An 18,161-nucleotide genomic window follows, 5' to 3' on the forward strand; every position below is an offset into this window, starting at 1 on the left:
AAAAAGACTTAAAGCTGCTGTTCCTTGTTCTTACAGAACATTTATAATAGTCTACTGGTGTTATACCTTCAGTCATTTTGAACTACCTTGATTTTTTTTAACTTTTTTTAAGCATTTAACTTGTATTATTTCTGAAAATATAATAAGACAAGTTTGTACAAGATATAATTTGTAGTCCATGCATCTTTTCTGTAAAGATATTTAACCCATAATTTGTTTAACATTTACATCATGTTGACAACTTTGTGCGTGGTGCATTCGGAATATAAATGTTTTTATCTAGAAGGTTAATAAAGAAAAAGTTACTTGAATCATGTTGTAGTTACATTTTCAAGTTGACTAGTTAAAAATGGAGAATCTGTCAAACATTCTGAAAGAAAAATCTAGTTTTTTTGCCATATTGCCCAGCCATAGACGTCTATCATTCTGAGACTGTAGACAGGATTTTCTGATCTTTAATTTAAAACTTTACTCCAAGTTCATCTAAATATGCTGGTAATAGTGATGGCTGGACCATGCAAGTAAATGCTCTGCTTCTTCATTTTTGTTAGTCAGACCATGCCTATAATAGATTAAATGCAGCTGCTGTGTCACATTATTGTATATAACGGTTACCATCCACAAACAATTTTTTACAAAAAAAAAAAACCTATATGTTTCATAACTGTAACTAAAGCAACTTCCACTGGCTCATGCATGGAGCAATATTTTATATTTTTAAATGAGTGAATTTCGGTGTGTAATTAATTCATGCATCATTAGAAGCAACCAAAGGTTCCTACACACACCATTTGACTAATTATTTTCCACAACCTTTCCAGTCATTTGATAATACTAGATAAGAATTTTGAGCAAGACTGATTCACAAACTACTTTGACAAAAAAGAATCAAGTCAACGAGTTCACAAATCAAAACACCTTTTTTTGCAGGTTTTCCTTGACCGGAAACATGTGACCGGAGACACGGACCCTGTTTGACCCTGACTGTGCACCTGAACCAATGCGAAGCATGCATATGTCCTTGTGCGACAAAGTTTTTAGGTTTTGTTAAGCCTAACTAACGTTATATTTAAAATAGAGACGAAGCTGTCAACATATGAAGCATAAAATAATTAAACGGATACATGACTAAATAGTTAACAAGGAAACTATCACATGTGGATTTGCCCCACTCTGACCGTCACCCCGCCCTCGTAAATAACACAGTACACACCATCAGAATATTTAGACATATACTAAATCTGAACCATTAGGCGTGGGACCTAAATATATTCTGCATTATAAAGGGTTACAAAACCAAGACAGTTTTACAGTCCTCGCAGACTACACAGATTGTAATCACAGATGTGGTTTAGAAGCTAACTGGCTAATGCACTTTCGCTAACATGGGCTAGTTTGTCAAGCTGTGTCCTTGACTGAGCATGCGGTATTGTTAGGTTGTCAAGAAAATATTTACATGCAAAATAACTGGTCCAAATATATAAATACAGTGTATTAAAACGTGGAAAGATTGGCTTTATAATTGGGCTCATTACCATGTTCTCCAGCTCTGGATTGGTGGCACCGTGCTGGCCCTGAACAGGGCTAGCGCTTCCTTCGGGAGTTTTCCTCTCCCCATTCTTTTTCCCTTGGTTTTCTTTGCCGCGATTTCGGTTCCACAGGTATACAGCTCCGGCACCGAGGACGAGCGGAGTCCCTACCAGGAGTGCAAGCTGCCAACGGGGGAGCCCAGTCCCGCACTCAGGCTCTACGGGCTTCGACGCAGCCATCTTCCACGCAGCAGCACCCAGCTATCGCACGCGCAAACTCACACACTGACCTGACGTGCGCGCGCAACAACGGAGACTTGGGTCTCTGCAGAGCAAAAGTGGGCGTTTATCACCTTGTGGGTGTTTTCAAACTGCTGGGTGTTTCTAAATTATGCAATGAAAATGATCCTCCTTACCCAACCCCACCCCTAAACCTAACGTCACTATGACGTCAGCCAACCAGGTATCATGATGCAAAAACACCCTGATCTGGTAACTCCTATTACTTTCGTGCAGAGACCATAGAGCCACCTCCTTTACTCCGCAGGTGGTATCATGGGATAGTGGAGGACTGCTTGTTATCCACAATGAACTGAAATTTTGATATTTATATATGTATTCAACATTTATTTTAAGATATGACAATTTTGGAAAATTTGCTTCTTAACCATAATGTGGAAGGGTACGTATGACACTTTTAAACAACTAAAATGGTAAAATTCCACAGAAGCAAAAAAAAAAAAAACCTTTCGAGCAATTTTTATTGGTTTGTTTTTATGTAAACATGTCATTTTTAATGGTTGAACTTTGTATCTTATTTGAGACCCCTTTTCTGTTTCTTTTTGGGCACTGTCAAGGATCTGGCCCCCTACCGTCCGTCTGCATCTCTGAGCAGAATAGCCTACAACTTGAAATCTACAATCTACAGCTCAAAGAAAGAAAAAAACGGAAATATTTAATTTGAAGTTTGAATACATTACCATTCTTACAGTATAAGTACCAGCTTTATCTTGGTCTAGTTCACTCAAAAAAATTACTCTTTGAACGAACATAAAAAAAATCATGGAAAGGATTTCCACATGATTAATTTGCTTTATTTCCGCATTATGCAATTCTGTTACTCCAATTTAATGTACTTACCTTGGGTCAACTTAATTTATTAAGGTTGATTCAACTTATTTACTATGGTTGGGCAAAGCTTAATTTAATAGTTTCAGCCCAACTAATTTGCAATGTTTTGGACAATGTTTTTAATAATTAAATTCATTTTACAAAATAAGTTTAAGTAAACTTAACAAACCTTAATAGAGTCAACAAACAACAAACGAGTTAATTGTACCTGAAAATATTGAATAATGATGACATATAATTTGAATAATGCCATTTTAGGAATGCTACTCCCCTTGCATTACGATCATGAGCAGTTAATTAATATTACTACTCAATCAGACACTTCTATAATTATAGCTTATCAATTATATCACAATCATAATTAAAACACAACGCAACATTTTAAACCCCGTTTGTTTTTTTGTTTCTTTTGTTCTATAACTTACAAGAACAACTTCATTGCTATACATGGTATTACTCATCTACCTATCTAATGGTGCTACACTTCTCCAAGAGAGTGACAGAATAACAATTACCCATAATACACTGCAGAAATCCTCAGCCAATGAGATGCAAGTCTGTATTGGTTTCATTAATCTGTTACTTTTACGCAACAATGTTATGTTGGCTGAACAAATACTTTTTAAGTAAAGCTGACAATACACACTTTTTTGTTGAATTAACTAGATTAAATCAAGTTCACATTGTTAAATACATTTTTTTAAGTAATCATAACATGAACGGATTAAGTAAAATTGGCAAAGGTGAAAGTAAATTTTTTTGAGTTTTCAATACAAAAAAACTAACAAAAAAACAGACATACTGACAGAAAAAAAGACAGAGGTTTATCTAGGTGTATGTTGAAGTATCCAAGCATAACTAGGGGAGTACCATCCTCAGGAAAGGTTGAGAGCAGCACATCTAATTCATCCCAAAAATTATAGTGGTACTGGGGGTCGATAGACAATGACAAAATGTATTTTAAGAGAATACATTTTCATTTATATTCTCATTTTCCAACTGGTGGTAGCACTTTTAGCTTAGCTTGGCATGGATAATTGAATCTGATCAGACTGTTACCATCTCGCTCAATAATGACCAACGAGTTTCGATATTTTTCCTATTTTAAACTTGACTCTTCTGTAGTTATATCGTGTACTGAGACCGATGGAAAAATGAAAAGTTGTGATTTTCTAGGCTGATATGGCTAGGAACTATACTCTCATTCCTGCATAATAATAAAGGAACTGAAAATAGTCCCAAATTAGTTTATGTAGTTGCAGCAATAGCAGAGTTGCTGGGGACTATTTCGGGCACTGCATAATATCGCTGCGCCTGCTACACCCATGGTACTGTAGCAAAGTTCCTTGATTATTACACCAGAATGACAGTATAGTATAGCAAAAGTGCAGTGTCCCTTTAAAGAACATATCATTTATATGCTCTCTTGGCAGGTTTTCCAACCAGTTCTATCAAACCTTTACAATTAATCCAGAACGGGGCAGAAAGATTAATTTTGAATGAGCTGAAAAGAATACATGTCACACTTCTGTTTATCAATTTGCACTGGCTACCAAGACCTCTAACTCTAGTTTGCTCTAATCTTCTTCTATTCTCTCTGTTTTCTTTTTATTTATTATATTATTTAAAAGCCCTTGCTACGTGCACTGTGTTTAAGCTAACTGAGACTTGTTATAGCACTTATATATCATTGCTCTTTTTGTTGTTTTTGATTGCTTCCATTGTCCTCATTTTTAAGTCGCTTTGGATAAAAGTGTCTGCTAAATGACTAAATGTAAATGTAAATGTAAATATGCAGACTCTGGTAATCCCAGGGAAGTACCCAGATACATAATTGTACACTTTTCATATGAAGATGACATAAATAAATGTACCAAAAACGGTCTTTTGGTGAAAAATACTGTTTAAGATGAAAATGAAATTACCATTATAACCATAAGATGGCAGCAGAGGATCACTCATTGGCTGCAGCTGCCATTTGAACTCCCTAGGTTTTTTATTTATTTTTTTTTTTACGTCTTTTGATTTATTATAAAATACATATTATAACAACTGTAGTTCTTTATCGCACTTAAGTATAAAGTATAGCAAGTTCAGGAAGTCACAAATTCACTTTTCATTTAAAAATAAAATAATAATAAGGCCAGTAACAGCCTATAATGCTGAATTATTTACATGTCTGTTTAGTGGGAAGTCGTGGCCTAGTGGTTAGAGAGTTTGACTCCTAACCCTAAGGTTGTGGGTTTGAGTCTTGGGCCAGCAATACCATGACTGAGGTACCCTTGAGCAAGGCACCAAGCCCCCAACTGCCCACAGGCTGCTACAGCATAAATGGCTGCCCACTGCTCTGGGTGTGTGTGCACTTTGGGTGGGTTAAATGCAGAGCACAAATTCTAAATATTTTTTCAATTCAAGTTTATTTGTATAGCGCTTTTTACAATACAAATCATTACAAAGCAACTTTACAGAAAATTATGTTTCTACAATATTTAGTAGTAGCTTATGGTGGTGACTGTCAGTTTGTGCAAGTTTGACAGGATATGAATATGGATCACCATACTTGGCTGTATGTCAGGTCACTTTCATAGGTTCACAAAAATAAGCTTTCATAGGTTCCACATGTGTAAGTGGAAAAATAAACAAAAGATAAAACTGCATAGACCAGTTTACTCCTCTCCCTGTACCTCTTCTTCTTCTTTTTGCCTCTCCCAGGCATTATTTTTTCATTCTCTGATTCTGATTCAAAACCCATTCAAAAAGGTATTTTAATGTTTATCTAATGGAAAGAGCATCAACACCTAAATATTCCTCCAAATGAGACTGGAATCAGCTATTTCTATTTTTTTCAGTGATGTGTTACTTAAAAATGCTTATCAAGTTGTTACAAAGTGTTATATATGAAGAGTTCAGATACAAAGTGCCATCTGAAATTTTCTTCTTAAATTAGCATTTTTATCAGGCATTTTTTTATATTTAATTTTTTTTTTTTATCCTACGTTTAATTTCAATGATTTACTTTAATGGCAATGTATAGGTCATTTTTTATGCCATTAAAGTTAAATAAATGAACACAGAGACCGAAGCCTGATAAAAATGCTCATTTTAGATGTCATTGTGGCCAGGGTAGTGGTCAGGGCATCGGTCAGGGCCAGGGAAGTGGTTATGGTCAGGGTAGCAGCCAGGGCAGTGGACAGGGCATCAGTTAGGGCCAGGGCAGCAGTCAGGGCAGCGGTCAGGGCCAGGGCATCGGTCAGGGCCAGGGTAGCGGACAGGACAATGATCAGGGTCAGGGCAGGAGTCAGGGATTCACTTTTCAATTCAGTGCTTTATTCATATGTTTTATTTCACTGTTTATTCAAACAGTTAAGAAAGATTTTCTGTCTCTCCCCCCACCTCCTCCTCAAATAAAAATAATTGCTTGTGTTGGTGTTTTTGGTATCATTCAGCTGTTTTCTCACATAACCGCTTTCTTACATCAGTGCTTATCTGCCTGTCCTGTGCATTTGGCCACATTTTATCATCCACTTCACACCTGATGTCTTCTCTGGCAAGGCATCTTGCGAACAATCATTTGGCAAATCATTGCATTCTGTAAGTCACGGTGGCCGAGAGGTTAAGGCGTTGGACTCGAAATCCAATGGGGTTTCCCCGCACAGGTTCGAATCCTGTTCGTGACGATATTTATGTACTCCAATTTCACTGCTGGTTATTATATATGATCTATATAATTGTGTATGTGACTAATAAAGATCTTAAATCTTGAAAGGACATTTCATCCTGTGGACAATGGTCAAAAACCTTCCATCTCCAGGCTGGGAGACTCCTTAGTGGGTTTGTGCAGAACCTGATTTTACCAAGTGAGACATGTTCCTGGGACAACATCGTTGTTGACCCTGGAACAACATTGTGATTAACCAATCAGATTTGAAGAACCAGTTTATAGATTTTGTGAAGTTTACGCTTAAAATCAGTGTTTGGTGCTTGTACATCAGTGTCATTCATCTATCATTTCCTCTGATTTTAGGGATTACTCATGGTTAAGGTTAGGTTTAGGTGTAGGGATATGGTTAATAATATATTTTTGGAGTAAAATGTTGTTCCAGGGTCAACAAAATATGTTGACCTAGGAACACATCGAACTTGGCAAAATCAGGACGTGCTGTGTTTGTGGTAAGGAGCAAGGAAAGGGAAAGGGACATGCGTCGATTGAGGCTGTGACTGCAAGGGAATGGTGGAATGCCACTGATGTTAACACACAGGGAAATGTGTACCAAATGCCTCGCAGATACAAACGGGGTAAATAATGTTTTTATGTTTTGATTAAAAGATAGTTGACACTAAACACTAGTTTCTGTAATAAACAAATAAAACAAAATAAATAACTTGTCTACATACTGTTATGATTCAACAGTAAATTACAAATGAAACATTATCAACAACTCTCATATATATACACTTGGAATACTAAGAAAGCAAGGATATAAACTATGGAAAGAAATATAATAGCATAAATCACATCATGCTGCATTATTATAACAACAGATAACAAACTGTAGAATATAGGATTATGCACATAAGGAGATTAATTAAACATTTTCATATTGCAAGTATTAGTGATATAAGCATCCGTGCTATCACGATAGCACTGATAATTATACAAATCTCGAAACAGCGGCAATATTGGCTTAGTGCCAGAAATAGCTGCAGTGCACACAAACATTAAACATAGAATCGTGTTATGAATTTACTTTGTCAGTAACTTTAACTTGCACTCATGGATGTTACACACGAGTGGACAGTCTGCAACACTACGAAACTGCAGCTACAAAAACTCCAGCTGCTGCGCTTGCGAATACGGAATCCAGTATGGTTGATATCGATATTGATACAATACTTCTAAACTGAACGTTTAGATTATGAAATGTATTTAATTATTATGAGTTCAATGGGTAATAATACCTACTTAACTTTATATTTGAAATGCATTTTAACATTCAATATGCGTTAATTGTAACTTATTAGGTTATATTTTTGTTTACATATGCTTAAAATATGTTTACTGAAAACCAAGGACATTTACAAATACACTAGTTAAACCATGTTCACTTTACCATGGTTGATTGTGATAAGGGACTGCCATTAATAGGCTGTTACATGCATAAAATGCAACCTTTTTATTCGGAGAGTGTATGATTTATATTAACAATACAGAATAGAATATGAGCAATATGCTCTTTTAACATTAACAAATAAATGCACTGCACCAACTAGGGTACAATTTCAATAGGTTAAATAACCCAAACATACATCTTTTTTTCTGCATTGTTCTGGGCTACCTTTTCCGAAAACATAAATGCTTTCTTATTAGGATACTCTTGGAAAACCAACAGTATTTAAATGCACTGTCCTAAGTGAGGGAACGCTCTCTGTAATTGATTGATTCTGTCTTGCAACATTTGCGTGTGTTCAGATGAGCAGGAAAATCCCTTCCACACAATTATTTGCTAACACAGGTTACTCTTCCAATTTAAGGCATATTGTAGGCATTATTTTTTGTTTAATAAACAAAATCACTGGTAAATAAAAACACCATAGTATCGATATTTTTTATTTGAGTATCAACTGTCTACTGTCTACAAAGCAAAGTGAAGTAGCAGAGTTTGGTATTACCAGGCTAATGTTTATCTGTAATATAAGTTACAATAATTAACATCTTAAGTTTTTTCATACGTCATGTGTTTTATTTTACTCATAAAATACATGACATAAAAATATTAAAATTCATTGTATTTTTAAGAAAATACAATTTACTTATAAAATACATACTAAATTTATATTACTGGATTATAGATAAACATGTTCTCTTTCATTTTTATTACAGTATAATACTTGGCAAAATTACACCTCCGATGATGATGTATCATTTAGATGGCAAGAATAATGCAGAGATGTAGTACATATCAACGACATGTTTAGGCGACACGACTGTCAACTTTGGCAGGTAATCCTGTCACATTCCACTCGCCATAGTAGATCTCATTTCTGTTCGCCTTCAGCGTTCTTTAGAGCAGAGCTGCAGCTCTTAAGACAGATGTTAAGTGTCTTTATGTATCGAAGCCTTTTATAAAGAAAACGAACGGTTCAAAAACGTAAATATATAAAAGTGCAGAGAGTCGTGTTCGGATCAGGCAAGCGAACCAAGTGTAAAAGCACCATTAGAGCGCATGCTTTGCATTTATGAGGTCCAGGGTCCAATCTCCAGCATCTCCAAACAATGCTGAATCTTAAAGTAAAATATACATAATATACAAGTTCAAGTATTTGTATCACGGAAAAATCGATTAGGCCTGTCTTAAAAAAAAGACACAGACAAAAAAAGTTACACAAGCTTGAAAATATTTTTATTTCTTAAGTTTCAAATATATGTATTTTTAAAACAAATTATATTTTGAGCATAACAATTTGACTAAAAAGTTGACTGGATTAAGAACATTTTTGGTTGTCCTCGTTTGTGGCGAGCGCTCATTGGCGTCAGCTGACAGACTGTTGGCGCCAAAACCGAGACTTGGGTCTCTGCAGAGCATACTTGTCCAAAACCTAATATCAGGGAAACCGACTGGAAATGGCAAGCAATACCGGCACCTCTTGGAAAACAACCATTATAATTAGCTCCTCGCCCCAGGTTTGAGGAGAAATAGTGCTATAATGTTTTTGATGATACAAACTGATTTACTGACTGATTGAAAGTCTTTACTCGTGGCTATCACCGTCGCTTATTTACGCACTTAACGTTATCTGTTTATGTCTCGTGTTTTCGCAGTGTGATGAACCCTCGAAGATTCTTCTGGCGCAGCAGCACAGGATTCGCCGCTCGGACACCATCCTGTCCTCTGCCTTTGTTTTCCCCATGTCAGGTAGAAAGGAGTTCAATTTCATCAGTACATTTAATCCCTTTATCAAGAATTGGAAGCTTCCTTTCTCTTTCCTCCCGGAAATTAGCATCCATGGGCCTAGATCAGTGCCCTACAATAGCGAATAAGCAGTTCTGTGATCAGCTAGGTTAGTGCATGTTGATATAGAAAAGGGCTTACCCACCACTGAATACACCATTGGGGCCATTATTTTCAAGTGGAAGGAACATCACTATCAATTTATCCTTTCAGCGAGCTCTCATTCACTAGACCCCTGGCCTTGACAAAAACATTTTTCCATTGCTGCAGAAAATAAGCTGTGTCCAACAAAAGTTTATGATTCTTACATAACTACGACAAGTACATTTAACAGATGGAAAAAGTTAAATGATTTTTACCTTCCTGACACTTTTCTGTTGCACAGGAACGGCTTTCTTGCTGGTCACACCCGAGGAGTTTCCAGCTAAGCTTGAGAATTCAGAATTTTTTGAAAGAATTGAGAAGTTTGTGCAGGTCCATAGAAACAGTTTTCTTCTGCTTCAAGCCCCAGTCTACGGAAAAAGGGAGTGGGAGATTTTATCATCCGTGCAAAACAGGTGCATAATTAAATTGAAAACTACAAATGTACAACCTTACTTTGAAAGGAAGCACACTTACATGAACAAAGTGTTCTAGGCATGGCATCTGGAGAGTCCCTTCGACTAAGATCCATTCAGACTCAGAATAAGATGCCTGTGTGGCAGAATTATTTTCTGTAATTACTAATATTAATAATAAATAACTAATTAACCACATTTTGTTTTGGCCAACAGTGAGAACAGTTTTCTTTCAAAGCTCTCTTAATCTACCGAGCTGGACAAATAAGAGTATGTAATAAAATGGTGTTACACTGGTGTTTTATTTTTGCAGCAGATTTCTTGGCTGTAACCTCAGAGTCATACCTGTGCACAGTACTGCTGATGTAGTGAAGGGAATGCTGGTCATTGCGAAGGTAAGTTGTGATGTTTCCTTCATTGAGAAGGATTCACGTGCTTTATTATATTTTTCTAAAAAACTTTTTCAATTATTTTACAATGAATGTTGTATCAAAGTCAATTATGGCCTTATAATGTTTATTTAAATTTAAATTCAAGAACAGAGCTCACTATACAAGCATGCACAGTACAATTTCATAAAATGTTTTTAGCATGTTGCGTGCAATATGTTTAATGGCCTTTTTATTCCAGGCCACAAGTAAACCCAATGTGGCGAATTTGAGCGACCAGATGTCTTTGGCTTGTACTTACATCATTGATCACAGCCCAGTTTGGGGGATGCTTCAAGAGATGCAGTTCTAGTTAGATTTACTATATGTTCCTCTCAATTCAGGTTCTTGTTGCTTGCTATACTTGTTTTAAACAACAGATGTCAGTATTGTTTCATAGTAAGTTGTGTCAAAACTAACTTGCCATTCACACCTTGTTGTTAAGCCTTTTGAAAACCTCTTCTTTCAAAAGAATTCATAAACTATTAAGATCAAAGTATAGACATTGACAGAAGAAAAATGTCCAACTTTTATTTGTGCTGGAAAAGTTGTAAAAGTCAGAATACAGAATAGTATCGAAAATATTTATATTGTTGCTCTTACATTCCTTTTTTTATCGTTTCAAATGTGTCATGCTACAGGGATGGTAAACAAATAAATTCATAAATGCATTATTCAGTTCAGAAAGCAGCAGTTGTCCCCATTTCAGTTTTGACTGTCCTCGATGATTTCCTCTATACGGACCACAAGGCTTTCCATTAAGTCATATGTGACCAGGGCACACTGCAAGACCTGCAAATGATAGGTTTAGAATGTTTCATGATTTACTGTCGCTATTTTAAAACTGAATTCAGATAAGTAGTACTGATAATCTAACCTTATCCTGTGCCTCACACGGCATGTTGCCAAGCATCTCCGTTTTCACAGTCAAGCTCTGAATTGATATCTTCCCAGAGGCCTCCTTAAATTCTGTGAGGGAAAAATGCTACAAGTCCAATTCCATTTACTTCACCATATAATATTTACCATTTAATAATGCAAAGCATGTATTACCTTTAGCCTTGATCTTTTTGTCCTCTCTAAGTCTTCTTAACTCTGTCCCATAGTAGGATTTTGACATGCTTAGACATAGGCGTAATAATTTTGTGTAACTGTTTGCAATATGGCACAGGTCTATCCATATCCCAGTCTGAAATAACAAGATGGGTCTTATTAATAGAACGTGATGAAACTATATTGTTATAAATAGTTTGAGAAAATGTTGTAAAAATCTTACAGAATCGTTTCTTTCCTGGATCAATAAATACCGCAGAAGATTCAGAGACTCCATTACCCTTTAATACAATAAATACAAAATATGACTATGTAAAGGGAAGAATCAAAGAACAAATAAATCATATTGATTATAGTCAAATTTAGTCCTAAGATATTTATTTGGCTAAATACAGAGTTACACAGAACAGGTGCATATTGTGGTAAAAGCTGACAGGTTTATCATTTGCATATGAGCAGGATAAAGGAAGACCTAAGTAATTTAGCAGCAGAAGAGGTATGTCAATCACTAAGGTTTTAGTATCATTTTAGGAATGACACAGGATCTGCCTCAAAATATTGGACTGCTCACCATCTGTTCTGTATTGTGGGATCATGGCAGTAAACCTGGAGTACACTCATTAATAAATTATGGTTAGGGATGGATTGTATCTTGTTAGTAGAAGATCTAACATTTAAAATAGAGACAGCTACCATATGTGGAGTCTTGTACTTGGGTTACGATTCATGTCAATGATTTGTTATTATAAAAGTTGATTAGATGCATCAAGCTGCAGCTCTGAGCATTTAGTGACTTGTCAGGCGATTGATTTCCTTTAAACTATTAGTAAAAATAGTTTTCTTCACCTGTCCATCCCATGTAGCAAGTCAGTTTCATGGCCCTGTGGGAGAATAATAGTGTCTCTGAGCAGTGAGATGAGCGGAGTCCCCTCAAACCAACTGTCTTCGTAGGCTGACTTTAGCAGAAAAAGAGAAACATCATCATATCTAACATCAGTGATTCAGGGTTGATGAAAATCCTGTCACTTGGACAAGCATAAGCAGCATGTGATTGTTTTGTGCACTACCTTTCTGTACCGTTCCACTTGAGTCTTTATGTTTTTGATGATGATACTTTCTACACCTGCATGATGGCTCGTCTTCATGATGCGTCTTAGAGCATTTACAAAGGAGAAATAAGCAATTTTTTACCCAGACAAAAATTTTCTACTTTTTCTACTTAGGTAAACCAGAATATTACATTCACATATTGATAGCAGTTTTATTTAAATATATATTTAAACTTTCTAGATACCGTACCTGAAAAATGTGTGCTTCGCTTCACCATTAAGCTTCTCTATAAAAAGCTGGAACACCACAAGACTTTTTCCTCTCTGAATGAAAGAGAGCAATTGACCGCAAAAACAAACAAACAAAACAACCTTTCATTCAAACAGATCAGATTTACTTGTAAAAGCCAGTTGTGTCTCATCCATACTTACCAAATGCTGTATAGGACAGTCAATCATAATTGTAATTAAGTTCTGTGAACAAATAACAGAAGTTCTCTAGTAAATGAACATTGTCATTAAAAAAGTAAACATTTTTGTTTTTAGCAAGGATGCACCAATTATTAAAATTCTGGGAATAATCCTACCGATAAGTAAAACAAACAAACAAAACAAAACTAATATCAGCTGATAACTGATATAAAACCAATATATTATGCATCCTTAGATTTTTCCACCAAAAATGTATTTATTTTTTAGAAAGGTGGTGGTTTTATTTCTTTAATCCATAACAAAACATATCATTGCCTCATGACCTTACCTTTGGAACCTCATGAAATGGTTTCAGATCTAAGAGCTCCACTGGAAGACTGCAGTCTGTTACTCTTTCCAAACTTTTAACGTGTAAGTCCTAAAAAATGCAAGACATTTTCTAGCAAATGACTACTCAGTACTGAAAATTTAACCATGCACATAGTTTTCTGTACTTGTAATAACTAATAATACATGTTTTGATGGAAGTTTACTCTACCAGTCCTTTCAGTATCCATGATTCATCCTTTCTGTATAGGGAAATAGCAGGAAGGAAAGTCAGACTAAATACATGGTACACTATTTTCGTTTTTTTTTTTTTTTTCATTTATTTTTATATATAATAAAAATATAATTTTTTTTACACACCTATTTAAAAGAAGATTGATGTATTCCATATTGCACTGCAGGACGAAAACAGGGCTGAAATAAAAAATAAATATGTAACATTTATATTAGATTGCTTGTACATTTAAAGAGTAGCAGTTACATAAACTGCTGTCATGCAGACTTTGCTATTGTGTACCACAAATTGAAAAAATGGTGCCAAATGTATCAGAAATCTCTTGAGCACAAAACAAGTTTCTCAACTCTGCTAGCGAAGGGGATTTTTAACCCCTTTTGAAAGCCCAAGAGATCTGCGGCCTTAACAGTTCACACTGTCTTTGAGCCTGGTAAACACATGGTGAGATGAGAAAAACACAACAACACATTTTTACAGTCTTGAGGTCTAACTGCAACTTACCAAAAAACTGTAGGAAACACTTCTATGGCAATAAGCTGGACAAAAAGCAAGTAAGCCATGCAAGCTCTTGATTCATTTAGATGACAGGCATCTTTCTCCGAAATGGTGTCTTCTTTTCCTTTCAAAGGATGATAGAACAGGATTTTTGGCAGAGATTCTTGTATAACTGCTAGAATTGCCTAGTATTAGAAGCACAGAAACACATAGAAGTCAGGACATCTTTCTTCTAAAAGCACTGTGCCTAAGCCTTAAAGTAACAACAAAGTAAGTGATACCATTACCATTATTTCTGTGGCAAAATTCCACAAGGGTGACGTTTCTGTCATGTTCGCCTCTCTGTCCAGCTCAACATGGAGGAGAGGTTCCCTTAGACTCTCCATGCAACTGAGCCATTACAGAAAGAAAGGAAAATGTGAAAAATTTGCTCAAAAACTGGTTAAGATCACATGCATATAATCTACAAAGGGTTACATATTTCTCAACATTGTTGCTTAAATGACTGCTAATTTTCAAATGTTAAATGACATCAGACTGACAATCGGTTAATTTCACCTAAGAAAACCCATCATATCCTCATTGATGGTTTCGACCAATACAATCTTAATAGCCTTTGAACATTTAGATGTGCCTGAGTCACTGCAGGACTGATAATTCTGTGCTAGACACAATGTATTTAACACTATAAATACAATATAATTAGATCAAAATCTGGAGGATCACTCATATCATTACATCATCATATCGCCCAGCCCTAAAACTTGCTATGGTATAGCACTATGGCATTAAAGACATAACAGTGTGACTTTCTTTAAAACTGTTTGAAACAATGTGTATTGTAGATACACATTACAAATAAATTAGATTTGTAATTAGAATTGAATCAATGCCTCATTGACTGCATTAGTGAGAACAGGTTTAAAAACATACAACTTTAGAAGAGCAGCTCTTAGTTTGGTGGCCACTGAGTTTGTCTCTTGATTCTTGACTTCCTGCACAAAGGGTTGTACAAAGGTCAGTACTGCAGTGCAGCTTCGACAGAGCCCGTACACATCTTCCTCTTCCTGTTTGTGTGAGTAAGGTACAGGCAGCTTTGAAATCTGTTTCTGCAGTGAATCAAGAGCCAAAGCCAATCCATGGGCCTTGGACTCACCCATTCTCAACAGCACTGGGTGGGGAACAAACAGAAAATGTGTTATTACTTGCAGTGGCAGTAGGGGGAGCCCTGATTATTTCTGGCTTGTACTTTTAAAGCTGCAGTAGGTAACTTTTGTAAAAATATATTTTTTACATATTTGTTAAACCTGTCATTATGTCCTGACAGTAGAATATGAGACAGATAATCTGTGAAAAAAAATCAAGCTCCTCTGGCTCCTCCCAGTGGTCCTATTGCCATTTGCAGGAATGCACCGCTCCCGGTAAGAAACAACCAATCAGAGGTGCGGTCCGTAACTTTGTTTGTGTTCAAAATGTAGACAAAATGTATATAATAAGCAAGTACACCATGAATTCCAAACCGTGTTTTTAGCTTGTCCTGAATCACTAGGGTGCACCTATAATAAGTGTTTATATTCTGACTATTTTAGATTGCTTCGGGGATACAGCGGCGGAGTAACCCAGTACCTTTGTGATTCTTCATAGACATAAACAGAGAGAAGTAGTTCCGGCTACGATGTTCTTCCGCAAGACGCAAGCAGTTCTGTTTATTAACCGCTAGAGCGTCAAAAGTTATCGACTCCAGCTTTAAGTTACAAAACTATTTCTATATTGGTATTGAATTATGCCTTCTTTTCCTCAGCAGTTGTTCAGTTACCTGACTGAATAAGAGGCATAAGAGCAATGATGGAGTCTGCGATGGCATTTGGATCGGTGTCCTCCACTTGCTTAAGTAAAATATCGAGGAGTTCTTTCACACTGCAGATCTGCAATAAAATATTATTGTCATCATTGTACAGTAGTTTTTATTAACATATTTGAAAAAGCACAGTCTTACCTGTACAAGATGATTGAGGATAGCCTGAAAGTTGGCAGAACTCTGGTCCTTTCTCCGCACTTCATTCACCAGTGCAGGAAGTAGACCACTGCCCATAGACCTCACTATGTGCTTGGAAGACATTTATACATTTACATTTAATAGTACATTTGACATTTTTACTGTACATATTTATACAAGTGTGTAGTAAATCCATTATTTAAAGGTGCTGTATGCAAGTTTTTGACTCTACTAACATACCATATGTTTGCAGATATTTAGGAAACATGCTAAGTTAACATACTTGTTTATCTGAAAAACAATGCTACAGTCAGTTATTCTCTTGTCCGCCTTATTTTGGTATGTGAATCCCACCCACTGCAAGTTTACCCAATTGTATTTCAGCACCCCAGTTTGCCAGTTGGGGGAAAACACAGCATAGCAATCTCAGAGTTTGGGATGGGATTTGAGCCTGAATGTTGTGGCACCTGACTGTCTCTCAAAAACCTGAAATTTAAAATCACTGTAAAATATAATCTTAACTTTGTTTTTGTTTTTAAAAGCATGCAAACCTGTTGCCAAGGAACAAAACTTTTTTTGTTTCCATAACTAATTCACTTTATGTTAAATATGCTATGTACATAACAAACAACTCTCCAAACAAAGTTCTCCGCACCCAACATGTTACTGCTTATTCCACTGAAACCATTATCCACATGCGTCGTATTTAATGCCACGTCCCAGGGAACCCGTAACCCTAGTTTTTCCAAACTTCTACCCGTGAAAGTGCACTGGAACGGCAGTCAAACCCGTGACTTCCCTCCCGTGAACTTGATGTACTTCCAGTTCCACGCTCTGATGTCGCTCTGATGTCACATAGCCCACAAAACAACATTGGCAGCCCATATGGATAATATTGTCTAAGGATGCGATATTCATTCAAGTGGTACACGGTGAGAAATAGACTTTTCGGACAATATAACAATAACTTTGCAATAAAATTAATAATCTAGTTACAACTTCTTGTGCTCAGGCAGTTTGGCGTGACTTTGCCTAGAATGCTACAAAGTCATGAGCTGCATAACTTTGTGAGACAATGGAGGGTGGAGCTACAGTAGATTTGCACTTAATAGACACTCCGAATAATCTTGTTTCCCATTTGCATTAAGAATATTTTTATAACCACACTGGCATATAATGTATACCCCCCCCCCCCCCCCCCCCCACACACACACACACAAGAAAGAGTAAAAATCTTATATAATTTGAGATAATTTTTTTGCAATAATTTCCAATACAAAAGAAATATAAAACTGTTTTTTAATGCATATGTCAATGCTTCAAGACTTACCTGATTGGCCTCATCTTTAATGAAGTCCAGGAGATGAGTGCAGTCACCTTGGGCAATGCATGTATGTCCAGCATTCAGAAAGAGCTTATGGTCCTCTGGTTTAAAGTCTTCAGTTGTTCTCTGAAAACGTGTACAAATCTTTGTCAAATATTGTATTAAAAAAAAAAAAATTTTTTATATATATAATACTGTAAATCTTGCACAATGTGAAAACAATTCACAGAATACCTTGTGGTTATGCCCTTTATGGTCATTATCATAAGGTATAATAAAATACACATATCATATATGCTTTTCCTGATGTAAATACAAGAACAAAATTTATAACAAATACAAATTGTAGTAAAAATAATTCCAACCAAATATGATGTTTCATTTTCTGTTTCCTTACCCATCTTTGAATCACATCCTCTAGTTGATTCGCTGCCATTTTCTTATAGCTGGTCTTTTCAAAAATAATCCATACAAATGACACTTCAAGGTCAGGATTATAACTGAGACTTTTCTGCTCAGGATCTGAATGACATCTGTGATCAAATTTCAGCACAAAAGAATAGAATAGCTAGGTTTGTAACACAGGTCAGGGTGTCTGAAAGGAATCGAGCAAGAGGAAAGCTGACAGGAGACCCTTGTAAACCTCTTAGCAAGC

General features: G+C 36.0%; 3 protein-coding genes and 1 non-coding gene across 10 annotated transcripts in view; 2 read left to right on the top strand and 2 right to left on the bottom strand.

Annotated features, from left to right (window-relative positions):
- The window catches only part of LOC128015576 (mitochondrial import receptor subunit TOM70), a 9,514-nt gene extending 7,692 nt beyond the window's left edge, over window positions 1-1,822 (bottom strand). Inside the window, exon 1 of the mRNA XM_052599504.1 lies at window positions 1,536-1,822. Within this exon, the coding sequence (XP_052455464.1) occupies window positions 1,536-1,769 (234 nt within the window). The 5' untranslated portion in view covers window positions 1,770-1,822. The remainder of the gene's footprint in view (window positions 1-1,535) is intronic.
- A 4,433-nt stretch (window positions 1,823-6,255) lies between these two features.
- trnas-cga (transfer RNA serine (anticodon CGA)) lies at window positions 6,256-6,337 on the top strand. Its single transcript has one exon. It is a non-coding gene; the product is annotated as a tRNA-Ser (tRNA).
- Window positions 6,338-9,183: 2,846 nt separating this feature from the next.
- On the top strand, window positions 9,184-16,122 carry LOC128015578 (protein SPO16 homolog). 6 transcript variants are annotated; one of them, XM_052599509.1, is made up of 5 exons: window positions 9,184-9,342; window positions 9,481-9,574; window positions 9,996-10,167; window positions 10,481-10,562; window positions 15,988-16,122. In XM_052599509.1, the coding sequence occupies exons 1-5, from the start codon at window positions 9,283-9,285 to the stop codon at window positions 16,012-16,014; spliced, it is 435 nt and encodes a 144-aa protein (XP_052455469.1). In that variant the 5' UTR covers window positions 9,184-9,282; the 3' UTR covers window positions 16,015-16,122. The 6 variants fall into 6 exon arrangements, with proteins under 6 accessions (XP_052455469.1, XP_052455470.1, XP_052455471.1 ...); XM_052599510.1 differs by having other exon boundaries at window positions 10,484-10,562; window positions 15,988-16,119; XM_052599511.1 differs by having other exon boundaries at window positions 15,991-16,098.
- On the bottom strand, window positions 11,105-18,156 carry glmnb (glomulin, FKBP associated protein b). Of its 2 annotated transcripts, none has more exons than XM_052599505.1 (18): window positions 17,904-18,154; window positions 17,513-17,632; window positions 16,183-16,293; window positions 16,003-16,111; window positions 15,120-15,357; window positions 14,474-14,576; window positions 14,193-14,371; window positions 13,817-13,870; window positions 13,668-13,698; window positions 13,458-13,547; window positions 13,130-13,171; window positions 12,948-13,021; window positions 12,716-12,800; window positions 12,495-12,604; window positions 11,872-11,929; window positions 11,649-11,784; window positions 11,473-11,564; window positions 11,105-11,387 (listed from the first exon to the last, which is right to left on the bottom strand). In XM_052599505.1, the coding sequence occupies exons 1-18, from the start codon at window positions 17,940-17,942 to the stop codon at window positions 11,301-11,303; spliced, it is 1,758 nt and encodes a 585-aa protein (XP_052455465.1). In that variant the 5' UTR covers window positions 17,943-18,154; the 3' UTR covers window positions 11,105-11,300. The 2 variants fall into 2 exon arrangements, 1 of the variants encoding a protein (XP_052455465.1); XR_008183952.1 differs by having other exon boundaries at window positions 11,360-11,387; window positions 11,473-11,580; window positions 17,904-18,156.
- Between the last annotated feature and the right edge of the window lie 5 nt (window positions 18,157-18,161).

This window comes from Carassius gibelio, chromosome A6 (assembly GCF_023724105.1).
Source record: "Carassius gibelio isolate Cgi1373 ecotype wild population from Czech Republic chromosome A6, carGib1.2-hapl.c, whole genome shotgun sequence".
Lineage (NCBI taxonomy): Eukaryota > Metazoa > Chordata > Actinopteri > Cypriniformes > Cyprinidae > Carassius > Carassius gibelio.

Bases quoted from the DNA above. Each gene is read 5' to 3' on its own strand.
- LOC128015578 (XM_052599507.1), top strand. From the start codon at position 9,283: ATGGCAAGCAATACCGGCACCTCTTGGAAAACAACCATTATAATTAGC. The intron at 9,343-9,480 runs GTTTGAGGAGAA...GTGTTTTCGCAG, and splicing joins TAATTAGCTCCTCGCCCCAG to TGTGATGAACCCTCGAAGAT. The intron at 10,563-10,797 runs GTAAGTTGTGAT...TTTTTATTCCAG, and splicing joins GAATGCTGGTCATTGCGAAG to GCCACAAGTAAACCCAATGT.
- glmnb (XM_052599505.1), bottom strand. From the start codon at position 17,942: ATGGCAGCGAATCAACTAGAGGATGTGATTCAAAGATGG. The intron at 13,022-13,129 runs GTAAGTATGGAT...TCTTTCATTCAG, and splicing joins ACTGTCCTATACAGCATTTG to AGAGGAAAAAGTCTTGTGGT. The intron at 11,388-11,472 runs GTTAGATTATCA...TATCATTTGCAG, and splicing joins CGTGTGAGGCACAGGATAAG to GTCTTGCAGTGTGCCCTGGT.